Below are 22,559 nucleotides of genomic sequence, written 5' to 3'. Positions count from 1 at the left end.
ATTATAGCACCGTATTAGAACAAAGCCTGAAAAAAAACTGAGCTTTCTACTCAGAGTAAAGGGGTGAGGGCCAGGAAATGCATGGTAGGAGATATAGGTCTGTTATAATTAAAAAAAAAAAACAAAAAACAACCCACTTCAGGTGTATGTAGTTAGCTTCACTTGCTTGGAAAATCCATTTGCATTCCCCAGTCAAGAAGGATACAATACATGTTTTATTTTGATTTTTGTTTTTAATGAAAATACATGGGACTGATAATAAGCCTGGAACAGAAGATCTTGGCGGAGGCACTAAAAGGGTGATGTCAGAGCACCAGGCAAGCTACAAGAGTCGGGGATGAAATAAGGGAGACCCTCACAACCAGTAAGACAGCCAGAATTTCTTCACAGCCTGCAGTGGTGCTACTTTAGACTTAAATGGCAAAAGAATTGGAAGAGGAAACTAGACGCCCATCACTAGCAGAATCCGCTGCCGTGGGGAGGAGGGGAGTGTGCTAGGAGCACTACAGTCTGTGTGTCCAGCCTAGCGAGCCAGCTGCCAGCACATGTGTTGTCCCGGCAGCTTCCTCATTTAAGAAGCAAATACTGCCAACGGTCACAGGAGTAAGAAGTCTGAGTAAAATTACCAGGATGAAGCTGCGCAACCACAGTTCACGCCCTTTTCTTTCTTCCACCCACCACACAACTGAGGGGAGGAAGAAAGCAGTGCTTTCTTGATAACTTTGCACTGTACATATGAAAAACTTTAAAAATGGTTTTGTGGAGTTTGATCTTTTCCCTTTCTTTTCTTCTCCACAGATGGGCCTCGACCAACATTTTTCGAATTAAAAGAAACTGAATGGAAGTTAGGCTTTTAAACAAACATGGATAATACGAACTTTTGAATTAGATAATAAATTGTTTCAAATTAAAATCATAAATTTGGGACTCGAGAAAGGAATAAGTATGTATCTCAATGAAAATGATATAGCTGATATTTAGGTGGTATCAAATTTTACAATGCTGTTGGCTACTGGAATCTCACTAAAGTCAAATTTTTTCCTTCACTCTTCCCACCAAGCTATGTAAAATGCTTAGTTTTAGTCCCTGGACCACTGATGGGAGTTACAGCATGAATCATTGAATCAACTGAATAAATGAATTAGTTACATTCACTAGAAGCCTACCCGAGGGCTAAAATGCTTATCATCCATTATGCTGAACAATCAAAAGTTCCATAAAATGGGTCATTTCTGAAAAGTCGCAAAATGTGACCTACTTTAGAACTCAATAATGACTTAAAAATCTTTCCTCATGTTGTAAGAGCGGAAGCAGAGTCTCAAAGAAGGTAAGTGCTAAAGTGATCTGTCTGAGACGGTAATGCAGCACCCAGGATCCCTGTGATCATTCACATCCAGGGACAACAACTGCTCTACAAGGAAATACTTCTTTTATTACATGAAAGATCTCTATGACATCCTTTCACTGTGGCTTAAGATGGATAGTACATAATTATTTTCTTCACTACCTGGATTTCTGCCTCCTTTCCCCACCTTTTCCACTCACTTCCCAATCTGCATTTCCTCTATTTTCCCACTCAATCTCCTCTGTGTCCTTCCTGACAATGTATCTTGAACCCTCCTCCCTGTATACCAATGCCCCTTTTCTCCCCAAGCAAGGCTAATACTAATAAATTAGCAAACCTCATTCCAAGAAAGTGAAGGCACAACACACCAAGCAGATTGACAGGGTCACCTGGCAAGGGAGTGGCTTAACTAGAAATAGAAAGCAGATACTCCCAGCATCCATCAGATTAAACTAGATTACAGAGCTTTATCCCGGCTGCCGCAAATGCTTCAGGTGAAATCATGCGTGTAGTTAGGTACTAAAGGGAAACTAGATTTGCTAACGTGGAAGCTTCAAAGGCTGCCCTACCATGTAAAAGTTACAGGCCACTTTTAATGTCATTAATTTGCTCAGCACCTTTCTGCTATCTCTCTCTTTTTCCTTATAGGTTCTAACGAAAAAAGACTGGTTATAAAGTGGCAATTTAGCCTCCCCTCAGAAAGACTGAGGAGCCAGCAGGGACTGTCTTCGATTCTACAGCAGGTCAGACGTGGAGAGAAACCCTGATCAGAAACCATACAGGAAAACAACAAAGGAGGTTCTAGCTTGAGAGAAGGAAGAGGGGATAACATGAAGAGCCACACAAAGACCACACTGGTAGGAGAGGGAAGCAGGAAATCCCCATCTCTCCTTGTAAACATTCCCGAAGCTATTTGGCTTCTGACTCCATTTACCTCTGCCACGGGCTCCCACTTTAACCAAGCTCAGACCTACCTTTCGGGGTGCTAGCCCCAAATGAGAACCACTATTAATAGTTAGAGTAGTGGGAATTCCAGCTCTCACTGCTATTCAGGCAATTTCTAAGAGTCAGGGAATTCCCAATCATGCCAACTAGACTAAAGCAAAGGGATGTGTGTTTCTTGGCATACTGAGGGAGAAAGGTACATCCCAATCACCCACAGGAAGAGCTATCATATGGTGACTAGATTATCACAACAGGATTAAATTCATATTTATACCTTAAGTATAGTATGTAATAAACAGGCTTGTTTACCTGGAAAGTGTACTTAATGCACAATACTGTTCTATGGGAAAATATTTGGGGGAGTTGAGGAGTGGAAGTTAAATTGTTTCTTACCAATACAAGACTGCCACCTCGTGGTTCCACAGGACAACTGCACTTGCAATTGGTTGCAGTAACGGGAAGGGAGGGGGGAGGTGATGATGGAGGACTGTTAGGACTCACTCACTACCAGGTCTCAAATACATTTTCTAAAGCTACTTTGCAATGACCATGGAATGCCTAAGTTAACACTCCATTCAATGCCTGAATGGTGTGGAATAATGTGCGTCAGCTTGGGAGTAATTTCTCAAAAACAAGAAATGTAACTAAAAATGTTGAGCAATAAATTAAAATTATTTTCTGACCTAGCCACATAAAATCTCTTTTCTCCTTTACACAGCAGGATGACTTGCCCTTCCAGCTTTGCCAAAGGACTTGCACGTAGTCTAAAGCCGAATGTGGGGCCTCACCTCAGAGCTAACGAATCTGCACTTTAGATCTCTAGGTGATTCACAATAAATGTTGAAACTTTAGCACTGCTTTAGATCAAACCAGTCAGGCCATCCATATTTGTCCATTTTGCATATAAAACAAGAAATAATGTTGGTGAAAGCTACAGATGCTTTAAGAAACCTAGTGTGAGGGGCACCTGTGTGGCTCAGTCGTTAGGCGTCTGCCTTCCGCTCGGGTTGTGATCCCAGGGTCCTGAGGTCGGGCCCCGCATCGGGCTCCCTGCTCAGTGGGAAGCCTGCTTCTCCCTCTCCCACTCCCCCCGCTTGTGTTCCCTCTCTCGCTGTGTCTCTGTCAAATAAATAAAATCTAAAAAAAAAAAAAAAGAAAAAAAAGAAACCTAGTGTGAACACAGAGATTTCAGCAACAAATAAATGCTTAATTTTACCTTTTGTGAATTTCATATAGTGAACACGGTTTTTGGAGATTTTGGACTTTTCTTCAAGTCTGAAAGTCTTCTTTTCTTTGTTGTCTGAGGAGTCTTAAAAAAAGAATGAAAAGCATTACATTAAATTCTCTCTCTACAATCCATTCTCATTTATTCTCTTACAATGACATGGTCTGATTTAAATGAAATCTTTAGGAGCCCTATCATTTATTACTGAACTCCAATCAAATGATTAGAAATATTCTTCTAAAACTATGTACTATGAATCAGGCAGACCATTCACATGGAATTTATAAAATCCTCGAGGAAAAGAACCGAAACTTGGGTGCTCACAGAAAACCTACATACGAATGTAACAGTAGCCTTATTTATCATAGCAAAATACTGGAAATAACCCACAATCCCTTCAATGGGGGAATGGCTAAGCAAAGTCTGGTATATCCTTATACTGGAACACTACTCTACAATAAAAAGGAACAACCTGTATGGACCTCAAGGGCATTGTGCCTAGTGAAAAAGGTCACTCTACACACGATATGTTCCATTTATATGATATTCTCAAAGTGACAAAACTATACAACTAGAGAAGACATTAATGGTTTCCAGGGCACAGGGATGATTTCCAGGGGAGTGCTGGAAGGTGAGTGTGAGTATGAAGAGCAACATGAGGCAGCTGTTTTGTGGGAATGAAACAATCCTGTATCTTAAGTGTGGTGATGATTACATGATTTTATACGTGATAAAATTCCATAGAACTACACACACACACACGCATGAAGTCTAAAAAAAATGGTGAAACCTTAATAAGGTCTGTGGTCTAATTAACAGTCTACACAAGTGTCAATTTCCTGGTTTTGATGTTATACTATAGCTGTATTAGACGTCACCACTGGGAAAAGTGGATGAATGGTACTCAGGACTCTTTTTAGTACTATTTTTGCAATTTCTTATACATTTACAATTGTTTCAAAATAAAAGGTTCTTTTAAAAAGCCAATAAAGGTAGGTTAAGTGATAATTAAAAAAAAGAACAAAGCCGATAATCAGGTAGTGTGAAGGAGCAGAGCTGGCACTGAACCATCGCCTCAAACACCAGATTTCAGTGGAGACTCACCTTAAGGACAAAAACAACAAAAACAAATCATTAAAGAATAAATTCATGTGTTTATTCCTTTGATAAAAGAAGAAAATGTGAGCCAGAAAGTAGTCCCTTGCCTAAAATATCAGAGCAAGTAGATCTGGGGTTAGAGTCAATTATAGGACAGTCACTAGCTGCCCATATTCTCACCCTTATCTACGTGTCGACATCAGGCAGCAGAATACCATGGAAACAGAACATCATACAGAGAAAGAGACTGACTTTTCCTACAGTTATGTCATAAAGAACTACAGATATGAAGTTACAGAAAAGTGGGGAAAGGAAATTTTCACCTTAATACTGGAGCAAAACCAGCACATGTCTGCTGAACATGTTATATTAGTTAGCTGTAATCCTTTCCAGAAATTAGCAATTTTAAAACAAAGTATGGATTATAAAGTAAGGCTCTGAAGGATATAAAGACAGATGTTTCAAGGTTTCAGACAATCTCTAGCATGGGTTAATTGTATCATCAACATGAAACCTTCTCTTCTACAGCTACTTTTCAATAAGAGCTTGGGTTTTTGTTTTTTTTTTCAGACATCCCCCAAGAAAAATTTTCTCATCTTTTGGAGGTCAAACAACTCTTAAGGCACATAATATTCTCAATTTTGATGTTCCAAACACAAATCACTTAGTAAGTTCAGAGCTTAGATAATAGCTATTATCAACTGAAGGCTTATTAAGCAGGTAACACCGGACTAAGAGTTTTCTATGCATTCTTGTATTTCATTTTACAACCACCCTACAAAGCAGCTACCATGACAATTAAACTTACTTCACAGAAGGACACTGAAGCACAGAGGGATTAAATAAGGCACACCTAGGAGGTGGCTTCGAAGAGATCCAAACCTAGGTGGATACGAGTGATAGTACACATTCTTACTCACTATCCTGTGTCCCCAACAGAGCTGCTCTTGCACTTCAGAGGACGTTAAGCATCTCCGGGGGAGCTTTCCTATCTGCTGAAGACACAGACTTCCCACGGTATACGGAGCATAGACAGATCTTAGGGGAAATCAGTCTCTATCTACTAGTCCCTATGCATTCTTTCCCAAAACTGCTCTGATGCTGAGTGGATGCGGCAATCTGGCTCTCCTTCTCCACTTCTCCCATGTGTCCTTCCCTCACTCTACGAGAGAGGCATGACTATTCTTTTACCACAAATAAGGCACAACCAAGGTACTAGGAAGCGCCCTTAGTCAAAGCAGCAAAACCTGCCCCCACCCCACACCAATTTGTCTCATTTAGAGACATACTTCCAGAAAGATTTTACTGTAATATAATTGTCAAAATTTATAATATGTTTCCCAGTTTTATTAATTATAATCTACTGATATAATGACAACTTAATCCACAGGAAAAATATTTACACCTAAAACCTTGGGGTTACTAGAAATAAACCAAAAATTTGTATGTATTTATTTTGGGGCAGAGAAATAGGATAGGATGATGAATTCTAAAAAGTTTAAACAAAAAAGGACATATTAACACAAAATGCTATGGGGTATATGCAGTGGAAATACTATTTTGGAAAAAAGGGAACTACGCAATATAATAGTTCTGATTACTAAAGGACTTGTTGGTGTATTTCTAAATACATGACAATGGATATCAAATTGCTCTGGTATTTATCGTCCACTGGATACATCTGAGACTGATGTAAGGGTTTTATCTTAAAATGCCAATATTTCCCAGTAGGCCAGAAATTATATTCTTTGCAACTATTTAAAGCTATGATTAAAAATCTTACAGATATTGCTCCAAAAAAATGTAAGACTGGGTATACTGGTTTTCAAAATGTGTACAAAAAACCCTTGAAGATCTCTGTCCTAAACAGGAGATCAGCATCCCAGTTTATTTTCAGAAATCTTTAAAATCAAAGAGCAAAATATCTGATAGAAGTAACAAACATTTCCTAAAGCCATGAAGTCAATCACCAAAAAGTAAAGTTGAGTCTGGCAGAGAGAACTAATTAGTAAAATAATACCTAAAAATGAAATTTTGAAGAATATACTGAGTTTTATATCCCATAAGAAAATAAGGGTTATTTCGTATCTCTGTAGGATTCTAGGAAGAGGACAATATGGTATCTCTGCTTGGTTAAAAGGTGTACTGTGGGGATTTGTAAACAGTCCTAAGGAACTAAAAATATTATGGCAGAAAAAATATTTTACAAGGTTACTGTGCCATCTGCTTTTCAGCCTTAATACAAGTGGTATGACCAAAAATTCACTTGGATGAAGATACACTGTATTTACCAAGGATGACATACCAGAAAAATAATCTATTAATTCTCCAGGTCCATTCCTTGGCCAGGTCTTCCCTTAAAGGAATATTCTAAAGGCTTTCCAGTACTGGAGTGGCAGTTAGTAAGGCATGGTTTCTTCTGAACTGCTCCGTCCCTGTTGCAAGGCTACCGGCACCCTCTAGTGGTCTTGAGGTGGAACTTAATCTATAGATCAGTGACTCTCCAGCTGTCTTCTACTTGTCTTAGGCATGAGAGTCAGCCTGCACAGATGAACCTGTGACAGGCGGCAGGAGGACACGGAACTACCACCTGGAAGCTGTTACACACTCACTACCTTCCTGACAAATAATACAGAGTTCCCTGGGGCACTTTAAACATTTAAAGTGTACTTCTGGGAATACATGATGAAGGCCCGACTATACTGACTGCTCAGCCTTGGCAATCAGCACAAGGAACAAAGTGGATCTGTCACCAAATCAGAGTTTTCGCAACTACAATAGCATTTCTCAGAAAAGAGTAACTATGATACCATCAAAGAGAAAATGTAACTTTCTGATCTATCACTGTCAAATCTCAAAAGCAAATTGCTCAAAAATCTGCTTTCTTTTCTTAGTATGTACAAAAATGAATCTTATGGCTCTTTTTTAATGGAACCTGAAGCTGATAACTTCTTGATAACCCTATCACCTAAGAAGTTGCAATGTTTTCTCCAATTCAGTACATCAAGGAGAAAGTTATGATACCAAACAAGGTGTGAAATCAACTCATTTTCCCTCTTCAAGAATGAATATGTGGATGCCTCTATGAAAGAAAGCCCCAGACTCAAAAGCTTCTGCCTCCATGACTAAGGTCAGGCAAAGCCAGCTCGAGACTGTCTGACACCCTGTGTCAATGAACCTGTGTAGGAAAAGTGACTGCCATTTATACGTCACCAGATATTAAGGTAGAAGTTGATCCCTGATATTCATTGCTTCAGGTTACTCTTTAGTTAACCGTCGCTATAGGTTTAATATGCCATAAATTACTTAAGTAAGTCAGTCTACTAGAAAGGGAGCCATGTAACTTTGTAACTTTCAGATTTCTTTTATTGGGGCAAATATAATCATATATAGGAGTATCTGAAGTCTGTACAGTTAGTTATAAAGCAACCTCTCCCCCCACCCCCCTCACCCCTTCCTGGATTAGAAAACATACACTGCCTGTATCAAGAAGTATCCAGCACCCCTGTGCCCTTTCCTCCTAGAATGGGGTTTCTCAACCCCTAAACTATTGACATTTGGGGATGAATAATTATTTGTTTGGGGAAGGAGGAGCACAGCTCTGCTGTGTACTGTAGGGTAATTGCTGCATTTCTGGCCTCTGCCCACTAGATAGAAGTAAAATCTCCCCAGTTGTGACAACCAAAAAGGTCTCCAGACATTGCCAAATGTCCCATGAAGGGCAAAATTGCCCCCGGGTGAGAACCACTGTCCTAATAGCAACCATTATCCTGATTTTTGTGATAATCGCCCTTGCTTTTTGTTTTGGTTTTAACCATTTACTTTTGGGGGGGGGGTGGGAGAGTAAGAGCCACAGAAAGTGCATAAAACATAACATTCACAAATAACTTATGTAATTGCCAACCAGGAAAAAACAAAACAAAACAGAACCCTAATATCACCCCAGAAGTTCCCCAGGGGCCCCTTCTCAATCCCAACCCCTACTGTGACTTTCATAATAATCACTTCCTTGTGTTTTAAAATAATGTGACCACCCCAGTATGGTACCTAAATATCAGATTTTTGCTCACCATCTGAACTTTTATACAAGTGGAACCATACTGGATGTTATCTTCGTGTCTCACGTTTTTCAGTCAACATTAAGTTAATGAGATCCCTCTACACCACAGAACAAACAATAGTCTATGGGCCAAATCCGACCTGCCATCTGTTTTTGTAAATAACGTTTTACGGGAACACGGCCACATCCATTTGTTTATATATCATATATTGTTGATTTCACACTCCAACAGTCAATCTGAGTAGTTGTGACAGAGACCCTATGGTCTGCAAAATATTTCTATGTGGCCCTTTACAGAAAAAGTTTGCCAACCCCTGCTTTGGACTCTTGCATGTAACTATACTTCATTTCCTTGCATTTACAAACACAGAAGTTTACTTCTCCATTCTACTGTTGAAAGACATTTGGGTTAATTCGAGTTTGGGGATACTGCAGATAATAAGTATTCCTTCCTTCTGACTGAACTGCATCCTTTAATATTTCCTTTATTGAAGGTCTACTGGTGGTAAAGCTTTGTCTGAAAACTTATTCCATCCATTTTCTTGAAAAATATATTCACTGAGTGTAAAATTCTAGGTTCCCAGTTATATTTCCCTCAATATATTGCTCCAATGTCTTTTGGTTTCCACTGTTAAGAACTCTGCTTTCATTTATAACTGTTGTTTCTTTGAAGAGAATCTGTATATTTTCTCTGGCTGCATTAACAATCTTCTCTCTTTTATGTGCATGTCTGTGTGTGTGTGTGTGTGTGTGTGTGTGCGCGTGTGTGTGATGTTCTGCTACAATGTTACACTGTTACATCTGTTATTGTGTTTGCAAGTGAAGATTTTTTTTTAATGTAATCTGCTTGGATTCATTACGTTTTTTGAATCTGTGGATTTGTTTTATCACTAATTCTAGACAGTCTTCAGCCCTTATCCCCTTAAATACTGCCTGTTTTCCATCCTGTCCCCTCTGTGTTGAACTTCTATCAGATACTAGATCTTATTTTATCTTCCATCTAAACTTCTGTTTCTTATTTCTCATCTTTTCCTCTTTCATAGCTGCATTCTGGGTAACTGTCTTCTAGTCTTTTTTCTAGACTTTCTTCAGCTGTGTCTACTTTGTGATTAAACCCAATTGCACACTGAGTATCCAAGCCTATGTGTGCTAGAAAACGGCCACAGTCATCAATAATGCAAACTTAGCAATACCTGATAAGAAAGAAAAAGCTTAGGAAACGAAGAGATTTAGATAAATTTTCAAAGAAAACCCTACCATCCAAAGCCTCTGCTACTCTCTCTCAATTATTTGGGAACTGAATAAGTTGGGGGATCAACTTATTTTGGTATTTGTTTCCTTTCTTTTCCACCAGATTTTAAGTTTCTTCAGAGAAGGGAGTAAGTGTTTTTACCTATTTCCATAACCTCAGTCTTCAAACAATACCATCAAGAAAGTGAAAAGGCACCTCACGCAACTGGGGGAAATATTTGCAAAGCATGTATCTGATAAGGGACTGGCACTTGAATATATAAAAAAGTTTTACTAAACATAAAAAAGTTTTACTAAACAACAATAAAGACACATAACCCAATTAAACACTGGACAAAGGATCTGAATAGCTATTTCTCCAAAGAAGACATACAAATGGACAATAATCACAGGACAAAACAGCCAATATCTTCACCTGACATGGAAATGCAAATCAAAAGCACATGTAGATATTACTTTGTAACCACTAGCATGGCTATAATCAAAAAGACAGACAATAACAAGTATTGGCAAAGATGAAGAGAAATTAAAATCCTCATACACTGCCGGTGGGAATGTAAAAGGGTGTAGCTGTTTTGGAAAGCAGTCTGGCAGTTACTCAAAAAGTTAAACACAGAGGGGCGCCTGGGTGGCTCAGTTGGTTCAGCGTATGCATTCGGCTCAGGTCATGATCTCAAGGTCCTGAAGCCCCGTGTTGGGCTCCTTGCTCAGTGGGCTTCAGGGAGCCTGCTTCTCTCTCTCCCTGAGTTTGTACTCGCTCTCTTGCTCTCAAATAAATAAATAAAAAATCTTAAAAAGTTAAACATGGAGTAACCACATCACCCAAGAATTCCACTCTACATATATACCCAAGAGAAATGAAAATAAAGGCCACAGGCCACACTAACACTGACAGTGTTCACAGCCGCATTATTTATAACAGACAAAAAAGTGGAAACAATCCAAATGTCCATCAACGAATGAATGGATAAATCATGGTATACTCATACAATGGAGTAATATTTGGCAACAAAAAGGAATGAAGTACTGACACATGCTACAACAAGGATGAACCTTGAAAACATTATGCTAAGTGAAGGAAATCAGCACAAAAGACCACATGTTGTGGAATTCCATTTATATGGGATATCCAGAATAGGAAAATCTTTACAGACAGAAAGTAAATCAGCAGTTGCCTATAGTGGTTGCGGGGTTCATAGGAGATGACTGCCACTGGGTACAGAGTTTCTTTTAGAGGTGATGAAATGTTTTAAAACTGGTTCTGGTGAAAATTCTGTGAATATACTAAAAGTCATTGAATTGTATATTATAAATGAGTAAATTATATGGCATGTGAATTATATCTCAACAAAGCTGTTAAAACACATACACGCACACATACATGCACATACCAAGTCCTTGCCCCAGTTCTCTCCAGACTCTTAGCTGGTTCTTCTGGGTTTTATTTCCTTCATATTTCTAAATAATATCCTTATACTGCTATATCTTACCAATTTCCTATTGACTTCTGAAAATGGCACCGAGGAACAGGATGTAATTTTCAACTGGCAGTTAGTATGGACCTTGCTGAGAAAATACATAGACACTAACTGGGCAAAGAGTGTTCTAGAGATGGAGAAACTAGTGCAAAATCCTAAGTCAGGAGGATGCCTGATGTATTCACAAACCAGCACAGGGGTCAGTGGCTGAGATGGAATGGGTAAAAAGGGGAGTGGCAAGAGATGAGGTCAGAAAGGGAAAAAGGTCCATATTATATAAGGTTGCAAGGCCACTGAAAGGACTTTGGCTTTTATTCTGAATGAAAAGGAGGTAACAATGGGGTGCTGGTGGTGGTGGTGGTCTGACCATGAGCAGCACAGACTTACACTCTGAAAGAATCACACTCTTATGCTGAAGGAGACCGTGGATGTATGAAGATAGAGCAAGTGAGGGCAGTAGCTCCCAACCAGGGGCATTTTACTCAGGGGACATCAGGCAATGTCTGCAGGTACTTTTGGTTGTCACAAATGGGGGGGGGGGGTTGCTAATGGCATCTAGCGGGTAGAGGTCAGGAATGCTCCTAATCATCCTAAAATGCGGAGGACAGCAAAGAATTACCTAGCCCAAAAATATCTGTAGAGCCATGGCTGAGAAAACCAGCGTTAGAGGCTGTTACAATAGACAAGAAATAACAGTTGCTCAGACCATTCCGGTTACAGTGCAGGGGACATGAAGCAGAAAGAGTCCAGATATAGTCTAATGAAGGTAGAACCAACATTTCCTAGTGGACACAGGTCCTTGGCTTCAACAACTAGAAGGAGAGAACTGACATCAACTGAAATGGAGAAAACTGTGGATAAAACCATTTGTGGGGTGGGGGTGGGGAAGCAGCCAGAACCGGAGTTTGAATATGCTCAAGTTTGAGAAGCTGATAGCTGATAACACCTTGAGTGAAGATACTGAGTTGGGGGTTCCATACAAGTTTGGAGTTTAGAAGAGAGGGTAATGCAGTCGCAAGAAATCTAGCAATTGTCACCAAACACCCCAGCCATGGTCTGTTATATCCAGCCATGATTTAATAAAGAATTGGTGTAGCTAAAAGATGAGAGAGGTCCCAGGACTGAACTGCAGGGCACCAGACATGATAAGGCTGGGAGAAGAGAATAGCAACAGAGATTAAGGGGGAGTGGCCAATGTAGCGGGAAGAAAAGCAGGAGATGGTGGGGTCCAGGAAGCCATGGGAAACAAGTCATTTAAGGAGGGGTGAGCATCTGTGCTACAGGTGAAGTAAGACAAAGATTAAAATATGCCCACTGGATTTACTAACATGGAAGTTACTGGTGACTTTGGCAAGGGCAGTTTCAGTGGAGCAGTAAGGCAAAGTCTGACTGAAGTGGGTTTAAAAGAGACAGAAGGAAGATTCCCTGTCTTCTGCCCACAAAAGGGTAAGTGCTATGGGTCATGCCCCTCTACTATAAACAATGGGCAAACAAAAGATATGAAACAACTCATCACACACTGGACAACAGGCAGCACAGGACTGTCATCCTTGACAGATGGGCAACAAAGGATGTGAGCTCTAGGGCTGCCCCAGCTTTCTGTCAAGAGGCAATTTCTGGACATGGCATAAGGAAGTGCGCGGGGGTCTTACTGAAATGAAAACATATGTCCACATAAAGATGTATACACAAATGTTCTCAGCAGCCTTGGGTACAGTAGGCAAAGACTGGAAACAAAACAACCCAAATATCCAACACCAGGTGAATGCATAAACAAATTATGCCATACCCATACAATGACATATGATCCAGGAATGAAATGAACTACTGATAAATGCAACACGGATAAATCTCAGATTTGTGCTGAGAAAAACAAGCCAAGCAGAAAAGAAAATACAAACCTAATCTACATGGAGAGATCAGCGCTTGTCTGGAATGTCAGAGAATGAAGTGGGAGGGTATGGTGTGGGGAGGAACAGAGCACTGACTGGGAAGTGACCCAAGATAATTCTTTGTAATGATGAAAATTTATCAAGGTTATTATGATTAAAAAGGTATATACATTGGTCAAAACTCATGGAACCGTACCCTCAAAAATGGGTACATTGTATTGTATATAAATTATCCCTCAACGAAGTTTATTTTAAAAAAATATTCTAGGCAGAATGCTGCTTCTGGTAATGGTGAACTGGCTCACTTCCAACATCTCTCTTGCCAGGAAAACTACAACAAAATATTAGGGGGGACAGGGGGGCTGGCTCAGAGACATTACAGTGGAGCAAAGCAGAGAATTACAGTCCCAATTAGAGATAAGGAAATCCAGAGAAGTGAGTCTGATGTTTCAGGCTCCCCCCTCCCTGTCCCTGCTGAGCATCAACTCTAGAAGAGGCAAAAGAGAGGTGGAGCAACTAAGCAGACTGTTTGAGACTTGCTCAAGACGTGTTAACAAGTTTTTAAAAAGAGAGAATGGGAGAACTGAAATCAATTTTTATAGAAAATTACAGTTTTGTGGCAAAGGAGAGCAGAAGCATCAGGAAGTGGTGGTAAATGAGGTAAATGGGCTCAAGAAACAGTTTTAAAATTAGTTCTAGAACAATTTTTTGAGTAGGACATAACACACAGGATATAGTCATGAAGGTACAAAAGGACTACAGTAAAAGCGAAGTCTTCCTGTGATCCCTCTTCCCCACTCAGCTCCCTCTCTAGAGGCAACAACTCTTACCAGTTTCTTTGGTATTTTTCTGCAGATATTTTATGTATATAAAATATATACAGAATAGATATTTTGGGGCTACGCTATGTATATCAACTTCAGCACCACTGATACTTGGGGCCAGATAATTCTTCGTCATCAGGGGCCATCCCTGTGCACTGCAGGGTATTAAACAGCTTCTCTGGCCTCTATCTACCAGATGCCAGAAGCACTGCCACCCCCAGGTGTGACAACCAAAAATGTCTCCAGACATTGCCAAAATCACCCCCAGTTGAAAACCACTGATGTATACCAAACACACACACACGCATTTCCTCTCTATATTTTTCTATAAATGCATGCCATACATACAGTTTTACATCTTCCTTTTTTTTTTTAACCTTATAATAACTGGAGATCATCCATCAGTCATATAAAGATCTCAAATTTTATTTATATCTTGCTGCTAACAAGTACAGCTATTTATAATGTTCATTATCTTAAGAGCATTCTATTTTTTTTATCTGGGGAGAAAGCACATTACTGCCTTTGATTTCATTAACGACAACTAGGAACAGCCTAAACATCAAGCCCAAACCCACCCATCCACAAGGATCACTCTTTCATGGTGGTACTATATCCTGATTACTAAAAACAGTCAGAGCAAATGTTCTACTCTGGAGTTCTATCTCTACAAATAACAATAACAAAAATTACAGCAGCTAATATTTACTAAGTACTTACCATAGGTTAGGCAGTATTCAAAGTAGTTTAGTTACAGCAATATATTTAATTCTTCAACCACCTTTTGAGGATGGTACTATTATCTCCCTTTCACAGAGAAAGGGTCAGAGATGTTCAGTAATTTACTCAAGGTCACACAAGCAGAGACATCAGAATCAAGATTCGAATCCAGGCAATCTGGCTCTGGTGTTCATCTCTAAACCATTATACTCAATTGCTCTTCAGTCAAAACCTACAAGTCTTATACAATCACGTTTACATTCATATCTGTGTTTCTATTGATTTTAACTGAAATCCTGAATATAAAGATGTTTCTGTTTATAATTAGTAAGGGCTAAGATCCTTGAGTTTAACTACTGCATATATCCTGCATTTCCAGACACCAGTCCAGGTAGTGTTTTCACAAAACATTTTCCTTACGTTTTTCTTCGGCTAACAAATTAGCATCTTTTATATTAGGACCACATATCTTTTTATATAAAACTGTTAGGATAGTTCTAATGGTTATCCCATGGATAAGGCAAACTGTCCAAGTTATAGATTCCAACAAGAAGGAATTAGGGAAAATACAAACACAGCATCTTTGCCTTGCTGCTTTTGGGCTCAGTCCCATACGTAGCACTTCAATAACTCTTCCCAGAGTTGGATTCGCACTATAATTTTACCAAGTACCAGCATATCCTGCTAGCTACCTCCTAAGCAGGGATTGTCCCATATAGCTACATATCCTCACGTCTAACTCGGGATCCAGCACACAGCTCAACGAATGTTTGCTGAACTTGGCTAATCTTTAATTTCATTCCACAAGGTTCTTCCTCCTTCAATTTAACAAACATCTCTTAACAGTTCACTACAAGCCAAATATTGTGCATGGAGAACAGAAAGAAATTCCTTATAAAAATGTTTGCAGAATACAACTCAACAACAAAAAAACCCAATTCAAAAGGGGCAAGGAACTGAAGACATTTTTTCAAAGAAGACACAGAAATAGCCAGCAAGTATATGAAAATATGTTGAACCTAACTAGTCACTAGGGAAATGCAAATCAAAAGCATAATGAGATATCGCTTCACACCCATCAGGATGTCTGCTATCAAAAAGAAACAAAACAAAACAAAACAAAACAAAAGCAAACCACACAAAAATCAAAAACCCAGAAAATAAGAAGTGTTGGCATGAATATGGAGAAACTGGAAGCCTTGTGCACTGTTGGTGTGAATGTAAAATGGTGTAGCCATTACAGAATATACTATGGCAGTTCCTCAAAAACTTAAAAATAAGCAATCCCACTTCTACATATATACACAAAAGAACTGAAAGCAAGGACTTGAAGAGACATTTACACATTCATGTTCACAGCAGTATTATTCACTATAGCCAAGAAGTACAACCCAAGTGTCCACTGAAGGATGAATGATAAACAAAATGTGGTCTATACATACAATGAAACTACTGAGCCTTAAAAGGAAGGAAATGGTACAACATGGATGAACCTTAACAACATTATGTTAAGTAAAATAATCCAGACATAAAAGGACAGATACTGTATGATTTCACTTTTATGAGGTACCAAGAGTAGTCAAATTCAGAGACCAAAAGTAAAATGGCTGCCAAGGGCTTGAGAGAGGGAAGAATGGGAGTTCGTATTTAATGGGGACAGAGTTTCAGTTTTACAAGATGAAGCGTTTTATGGATGGATGGTGTGGTGGTTGCACAATAGTGTGAATGTACTTAATGTCACTGGTCTGTACACTTAAAAATGGTTAAGATGGTTAACTTTATGTTATGTATATTTTACCACTATTTTTTAAAAATATGTTCTCAGAAGAGCTAACAGTCTATATTTCTTCAATAAATATCTAACACAATTAACTGAAATTACATCCTTGCCTTCCGAAGAGCCATGTGACAAAAAACTTTCCTTAAACTATGAAATTAGACCAAAGGCCCACAAGTTTGAGAACTTTACCATCCATGCCCTTCCCCTCAGTAGTATTATCTTTCTGTTAATTTAATATGGAATGCCCAATATTCAACTGTTTCATTTCCAGTTCCCAGGCCTTAGATATACAATTTCTAGTACTGAAGCCACGTAACAAATTTTACTATATACCTGAGCATTTTGAGTTTCTGACATACATTCAAAGATACAATAAATTTCATTAGGTAGAATAAATACAAAAAAGATTTTTCTATCAAGCCTTTGCTGGCTGCTGGTTTGTGGTCCCACTTGGTATTTCTTGCTTTGTATTTTTTTTTTCTTGTTTTGTGTTGTAAGAACAAGTTTTCAGGGGCACCTGGATGGCACAGCGGTTAAGCATCTGCCTTCGGCTCAGGGCGTGATCCCGGCGTTATGGGATCAAGCCCCACATCAGGCTCTTCCGCTATGAGCCTGCTTCTTCCTCTCCCACTCCCCCTGCTTGTGTTCCCTCTCTCGCTGGCTGTCTCTATCTCTGTCAAATAAATAAATAAAATCTTAAAAAAAAAAAAAAAGAACAAGTTTTCGGTCACACTCAAGGATCCCTGGAAAGATCACTTTACTATTTGTGGTTGTAAACTGAATGATTTGTCTTGCCATTCTCAAACTCTCACTGGGAAATAACTGTTTGCTTTTAATAGTGAAAGCACCATTAAAATGTATACAGAATTGACTATTTGTAATAGCTTCAATCAATTAACTTTCAGATATATTATGCTTAAAGTAAAAAGAGTTAATAAAATGTTTTAAGTTAAGATATTATGTCTTCTATAGATCAAATGGATAACAAAGCAAAGGTTTTCCTACCTGTCGTTTCCTGCCCATGACAAGTGTTCAGCTCAGCCAGAAGCTGGTTAAAATCATCTTGATGAGCAATCCAGTTATCCTGAAAATACCCCCAAAATCAATTAAAGGCAAGCCTGTAGTTTACATATACTGGTTGAGATAAGACATATTTTAGAATAAAGGAAATCTGGTTGTTAATGTGAAATTTTAAATGTTTCATCAAAATATTATGTTATAAATTTGAACGAAGATATAACATAACTTGAAATGTAACTTATCTATATTAATATGAAAAATGGGCTGTGGGGCACCTGGGTGACTCAGCTGGTTAATTAAGCATCCACCTCTTGATTTTGGCTTGGGTCATGATCTCAGGGTTGCAAGATCGAGCCCCGTGCAAGGCTCCTTGCTCAGCAGGGAGTCTGCTTGAGACTCTCTCTCTCCCTCTGTACCCACCCTGTTTCGCCATGCACACACTCATTCTCTCTCTAATAAATAAATAAATCTTGTAAAAAATCCAAAATTAAAAAAATTCAAAATTCAAAAATTTTTTTAAAAACGGTCTTCTTAGAAGCTTAAGTCCTGATTTCAAATGTGGATAATTTATCAACTGTCCACTTACAATTAAATTATCAACAGGTAACCTCTGTACTACATATTAAAATAAGGCAAAATAAAATCATTATTTTTCTCTCACTATGGGAATATTATGTAGGTCAAACGGAAAAAAGCACTGACAGACTTCAGGCTCTCGTCTTTGCTCTTCCGCACTTAAAATATTTTTCCCAATTCTATTTGCTTGCGTCAACCCCAATTTTACAAAACAACACTGAGGGAAGGAGTAGGAAAGACTCCCAAGTTCCCTGGATCAATCAGCACCCTCATAAGGTGGTGCTAACACATTCATGATAACAAAAACAATCGGACTTTAAAAGAGAATGGGCATCTCCAAAACAATCTGAACCAATGGGAAGCAAGATATCAATGTAGGAATTTGGCTCATATACACTTTTTAAGAATGCTGAAGGTTAAGGCATATTAAATAGGTTTACTGGGCAACGTTTCTCCTAAAAAATTAACTGTATCCATACATCTACTCTCAACAAGTACCTTCAAAACCAACCTCATATAAACTCTTTCCTTAGTGGTTTAAAATTTTAGCTGTGAGTCCAGAGAATTTTAGCTACTCTAGTCTATCACTCAGCACAATTACTACTTCTAGTCCATTACTCAGTATATTGAATCAAAATAATTTGGTTTACCTAAAGTAGTTTACCAGATTTCCTATCAGATTCTGTTGGCTGGACAAATTTAAGAACAAAGCTTTCAGCTTAGACACTTTCTAAGGTAAATAGTAATACTGAAAATGAAAAGCATGATGGGCCGTTTAATTTTTAATTACAGTGTTATACTTGCAAAGCACCAGTATTTAAGGGGAAATGTGAATAAATTCAACTGCTGAATACCAACAGTCAAAAATAGACAACTGGACAGAAAAACGTCACCACTTTCTTGCAGAAAAAACTTTTAGCTTCTTTCTGAAACCAAACACCACCACAACTTTTAATAATATAAGCTAATATCAGAACAGAGGCAAAGATGAAAATGTCTTTCTGTCCTGAAATGAGTACAGAATTATAAATATCCCGTAAAAAGAATATTTTTTCAAAGTTTAGCAATAAAACTAATTTGGATCTCTTAGACATAAGTAAGTAAAGAATGCCATAAGGACAAGAAGGCAAGGTGAAGGCATATGATGTGATGAAGAGCCGGTTATGGGCTCTTTAGTTAACCACAGCATGGAGGATATATACTTGAATAGTCGAAAACTGATCAACTTGATTGGATTAAAATGTTTATATTTATAAAAAAGCAAACTGTGCAAGGAAAACCCCCAGTAGACACACTGTTGCTCACTTCATTATTGATTGTAGCTCCAAGTCCCAGGTGGTTATTTTTAACTTGAACTTTAATATGATCTATGGCTCCTTGCTCCTGAGCTCCTAAACCCTATGGAGGTCAAAAAAAGAGAGTTAGCCTTTTTATCAAGACAGATCACATCTTTCCTCCTTTATCAACCATTCGATTAATTATTAAATATCCAGGAGTGAGGCACTAGCCTTACCCTCAAAGAGGACATAGTCTAATGGATTCTTACAAAGTATGTCTGTAATACCAATACACTCGCAATAATGAATGCTACTTCTTCAACCTAACGCCCACTTCACGGCCCATGTAAACACACGGGAAAACATGCCTTTTGTGATGCTCAAAATCAGAGTACTACCACCAAACTAATGGAAGCCCATTAAAGATATTATAAATCTATGGCTCTCTCCATTAACTAATTTTATAAAACAACACTGAGAAAGTGGGGAGAGGAGACCCCAAGTCCCCTGAATCAATTAACACTCATGTGTAAGGTGTCCCAGAGAAGTTGGTGTACTGAAGAAACTAAAAGGTAACCAGGGTAAGTGGATTAAGAGAAAATAAGATGATATAAAAGAGAAAGACCTCATAGGACCTTGGAAATTATGGTAGGAATTTGGATTTAATTTTTTAAAACAATGGGAAACCACTGAACTATGCAAGGGAATGCCACAATCTAATTTCTGTACTTTAAAAGGTACTGTGGCTGTCGTTTGGCAAATGGCCCAGAGGAAGAAAAGGAGGGGAGGGAAGCAGCTGTGAGGCTGCAGCAGTGATTAGGGAAAGAGATGATGATGGTGTGTGGCCCAGGATGGGGCCCTGGGGGGAAAGGAGTAATGACTGGGGAGGTGACAAGTGAGAGAGATAGAGGAACCAAGCACACCCATTTCCAAAAACAGGGAAGACTTGAGAAGGAAAAGACTGGGGGGGGGGGGGGAGGTGCATCAAGAATTTTATAGCAAAAATGATAAACCTGAGATGCTTACTCAAGTGGAAATGTCAAGCACACTGGTGAATTTACAAATGTGAAGCTCAGAGGACATTTCTGGACCAGATGTAGAAAAGTCCTCAGAATTCGGACACTTCAAAGCATGGTCCGGAATGAAAAAGTTCACCTGAGCAGAGCACAGAAAAAGTCTGGGGCTGAACCCTGAGGAGCTCCAAAGCTCAAAAACCTGGAGGAGGAAGAGCCAGCAACACATTTAGGAGTGGCCAGTGAAGGAGAAGGAAAAAACAGAGGGGAGAGCAGTATTGTAGAAGCTAAGACAGAAATATTTCAAGAATAGTCAATTCCATCCAATGAAGTTTAGGGACTGAGCAACATGAGAACAAAAAAGGATCCACTGGATTTGTCAAGAAGATAATTAAAGACCTTCATAAGAACCACTTAAATACAAAGTCACCAGTAGAAATCCTACTTCAGTCGGGAATAAAAGGAGTGTGAGGAAAACGAGAAAATGTGTATTCTAAGCTATAAAGGGGAAAAAAATACTACTCTTAGCAATATATACCACTGATGGTTAAGTATGATTCTAAGTGCAGCTAATTAAAAGGTACAATTTATGAAAGACGCCAATCACGGCAGTTTACATGATAAAAAGAATTGACATTTATGTTCAATTCTAACTTTATCATTACAATTTAGTTATTTCTCCAAAATCACTCATTGACCTAAAACATAAATTTCTCACAGTCTCTGAAGACAGATGCATCCTCCTGATTTGCCTTTTTGCATGGCTCCAGTTGCTTCTGCTCTTCTCCACGTACCTTTCCTTTAGACCACCCCATCTTCTCTAGCATCCTCTGGCCAAACTTGGACTCGTCATTGCTCCATGCAGTGTTCTGGGGATCCACAGCCCACTTCTGCTTCCGCCGACCTGGAAGTGACAAAGCTCCTCATCAGCAATTTATCTTTCAAACCTGGAAACTACTACACAAATACACACAAAACCTAATACATACACATACTTGCAAAAAATGTGACAAACAATATGTTTTATTAGATACAGGTATCAGATTCAGCATTCGATGAAACATCATCAGATTAGATCACTTACCGTGGTTTTCCCACTAACTGTATATTCTCAATATACAAATTGGCCTAAGATAAACCTACCAATGTTCCCTCCACGTGTGACAAATAGAAATACATGATATGCCATCAGCTGGCCTTTCACACTCAGCTAAAGACAGCAACTGAAAGTACCTGTCAACACAGGCGTCACCACAACCACCACCAACAGCCGCCACCACCACTGCAGCTTTTCTTGCAATCCAGCACGTACCAAATGCTACCCATACATTGTATTCAATTTGCGCAGAAACCCAATGCGGATGGATATTCTGATCTCCATTTTTCAGATGAGGAAATCTGAGGCTTAGGGAAAGAAATGTGCCTGATGCCCCCAAGCAATAATCAGAGCCTCTATACAAAGCAAGGCTCAACTGACATCAAAGCTTATATTCTTAATCCACGGTCATTATGATCTTGGGAAGAGTCAACTGTACCCTCCACACACGTCATCTACAGATACTCATGATACCATCCCTGGTCACTCAAATGCCCTAAAGCCACATGACCCTTTTTCTGAACTTCCAGTATAAATCATCTGCTTCTTTTCTGGCATTTAACTCACATTGTTCTGTATCGTGGCCATTTATATCCATCTCTGATGTTTTCTATTAGACCATAATCTCCTTATGGTTCATATTTGTATGTTATTTTTTTTTATACTTCATTGCAAGAAGTAGAAAACACTGTGCCCAGAGCAGGCACTCAGTAAACATGTGAATGAACGTATAACTGAATTAGAGAGAAGAAAGGATAAAAGGAGACAAGAGGAAAGGAAGGAAGGAACATAACCAAGGAAACTGCCTTGAATCTCCTCATATTAAGTATTTTTTAATGCATATCAATAACTGACCATTAGGAACTCAAATTTACCACCGCAGTTTTTTTTTTTTTCAAGATTTTATTTATTTATTTGACAGAGAGAGAGTGAGAGAATGAGAGGGGGGGAGGATCAGA

At 38.9% G+C, this 22,559-nt stretch overlaps 1 protein-coding gene across 2 annotated transcripts in view; it reads right to left on the bottom strand.

Annotated features, from left to right (window-relative positions):
* Positions 1–22,559, bottom strand: part of PINX1 (PIN2 (TERF1) interacting telomerase inhibitor 1) — an 80,760-nt gene that overhangs the window by 53,022 nt on the left and 5,179 nt on the right. For both annotated transcript variants that reach the window (XM_026518905.4, XM_057310187.1), the window contains exons 2-5: positions 21,299–21,408; positions 19,520–19,612; positions 17,624–17,702; positions 3,507–3,599 (exon numbers count right to left, since the gene is read on the bottom strand). In XM_026518905.4, the coding sequence (XP_026374690.1) occupies positions 3,507–3,599; positions 17,624–17,702; positions 19,520–19,612; positions 21,299–21,408 (375 nt within the window). The remainder of the gene's footprint in view (positions 1–3,506; positions 3,600–17,623; positions 17,703–19,519; positions 19,613–21,298; positions 21,409–22,559) is intronic.

The sequence above is a fragment of the Ursus arctos genome, unplaced genomic scaffold, assembly GCF_023065955.2.
Source record: "Ursus arctos isolate Adak ecotype North America unplaced genomic scaffold, UrsArc2.0 scaffold_11, whole genome shotgun sequence".
In the NCBI taxonomy this organism is placed as follows: Eukaryota; Metazoa; Chordata; class Mammalia; order Carnivora; family Ursidae; genus Ursus; species Ursus arctos.
Note: the sequence above shows the minus strand (reverse complement) of the source record. Positions and strands in the feature narration are given on the sequence as shown.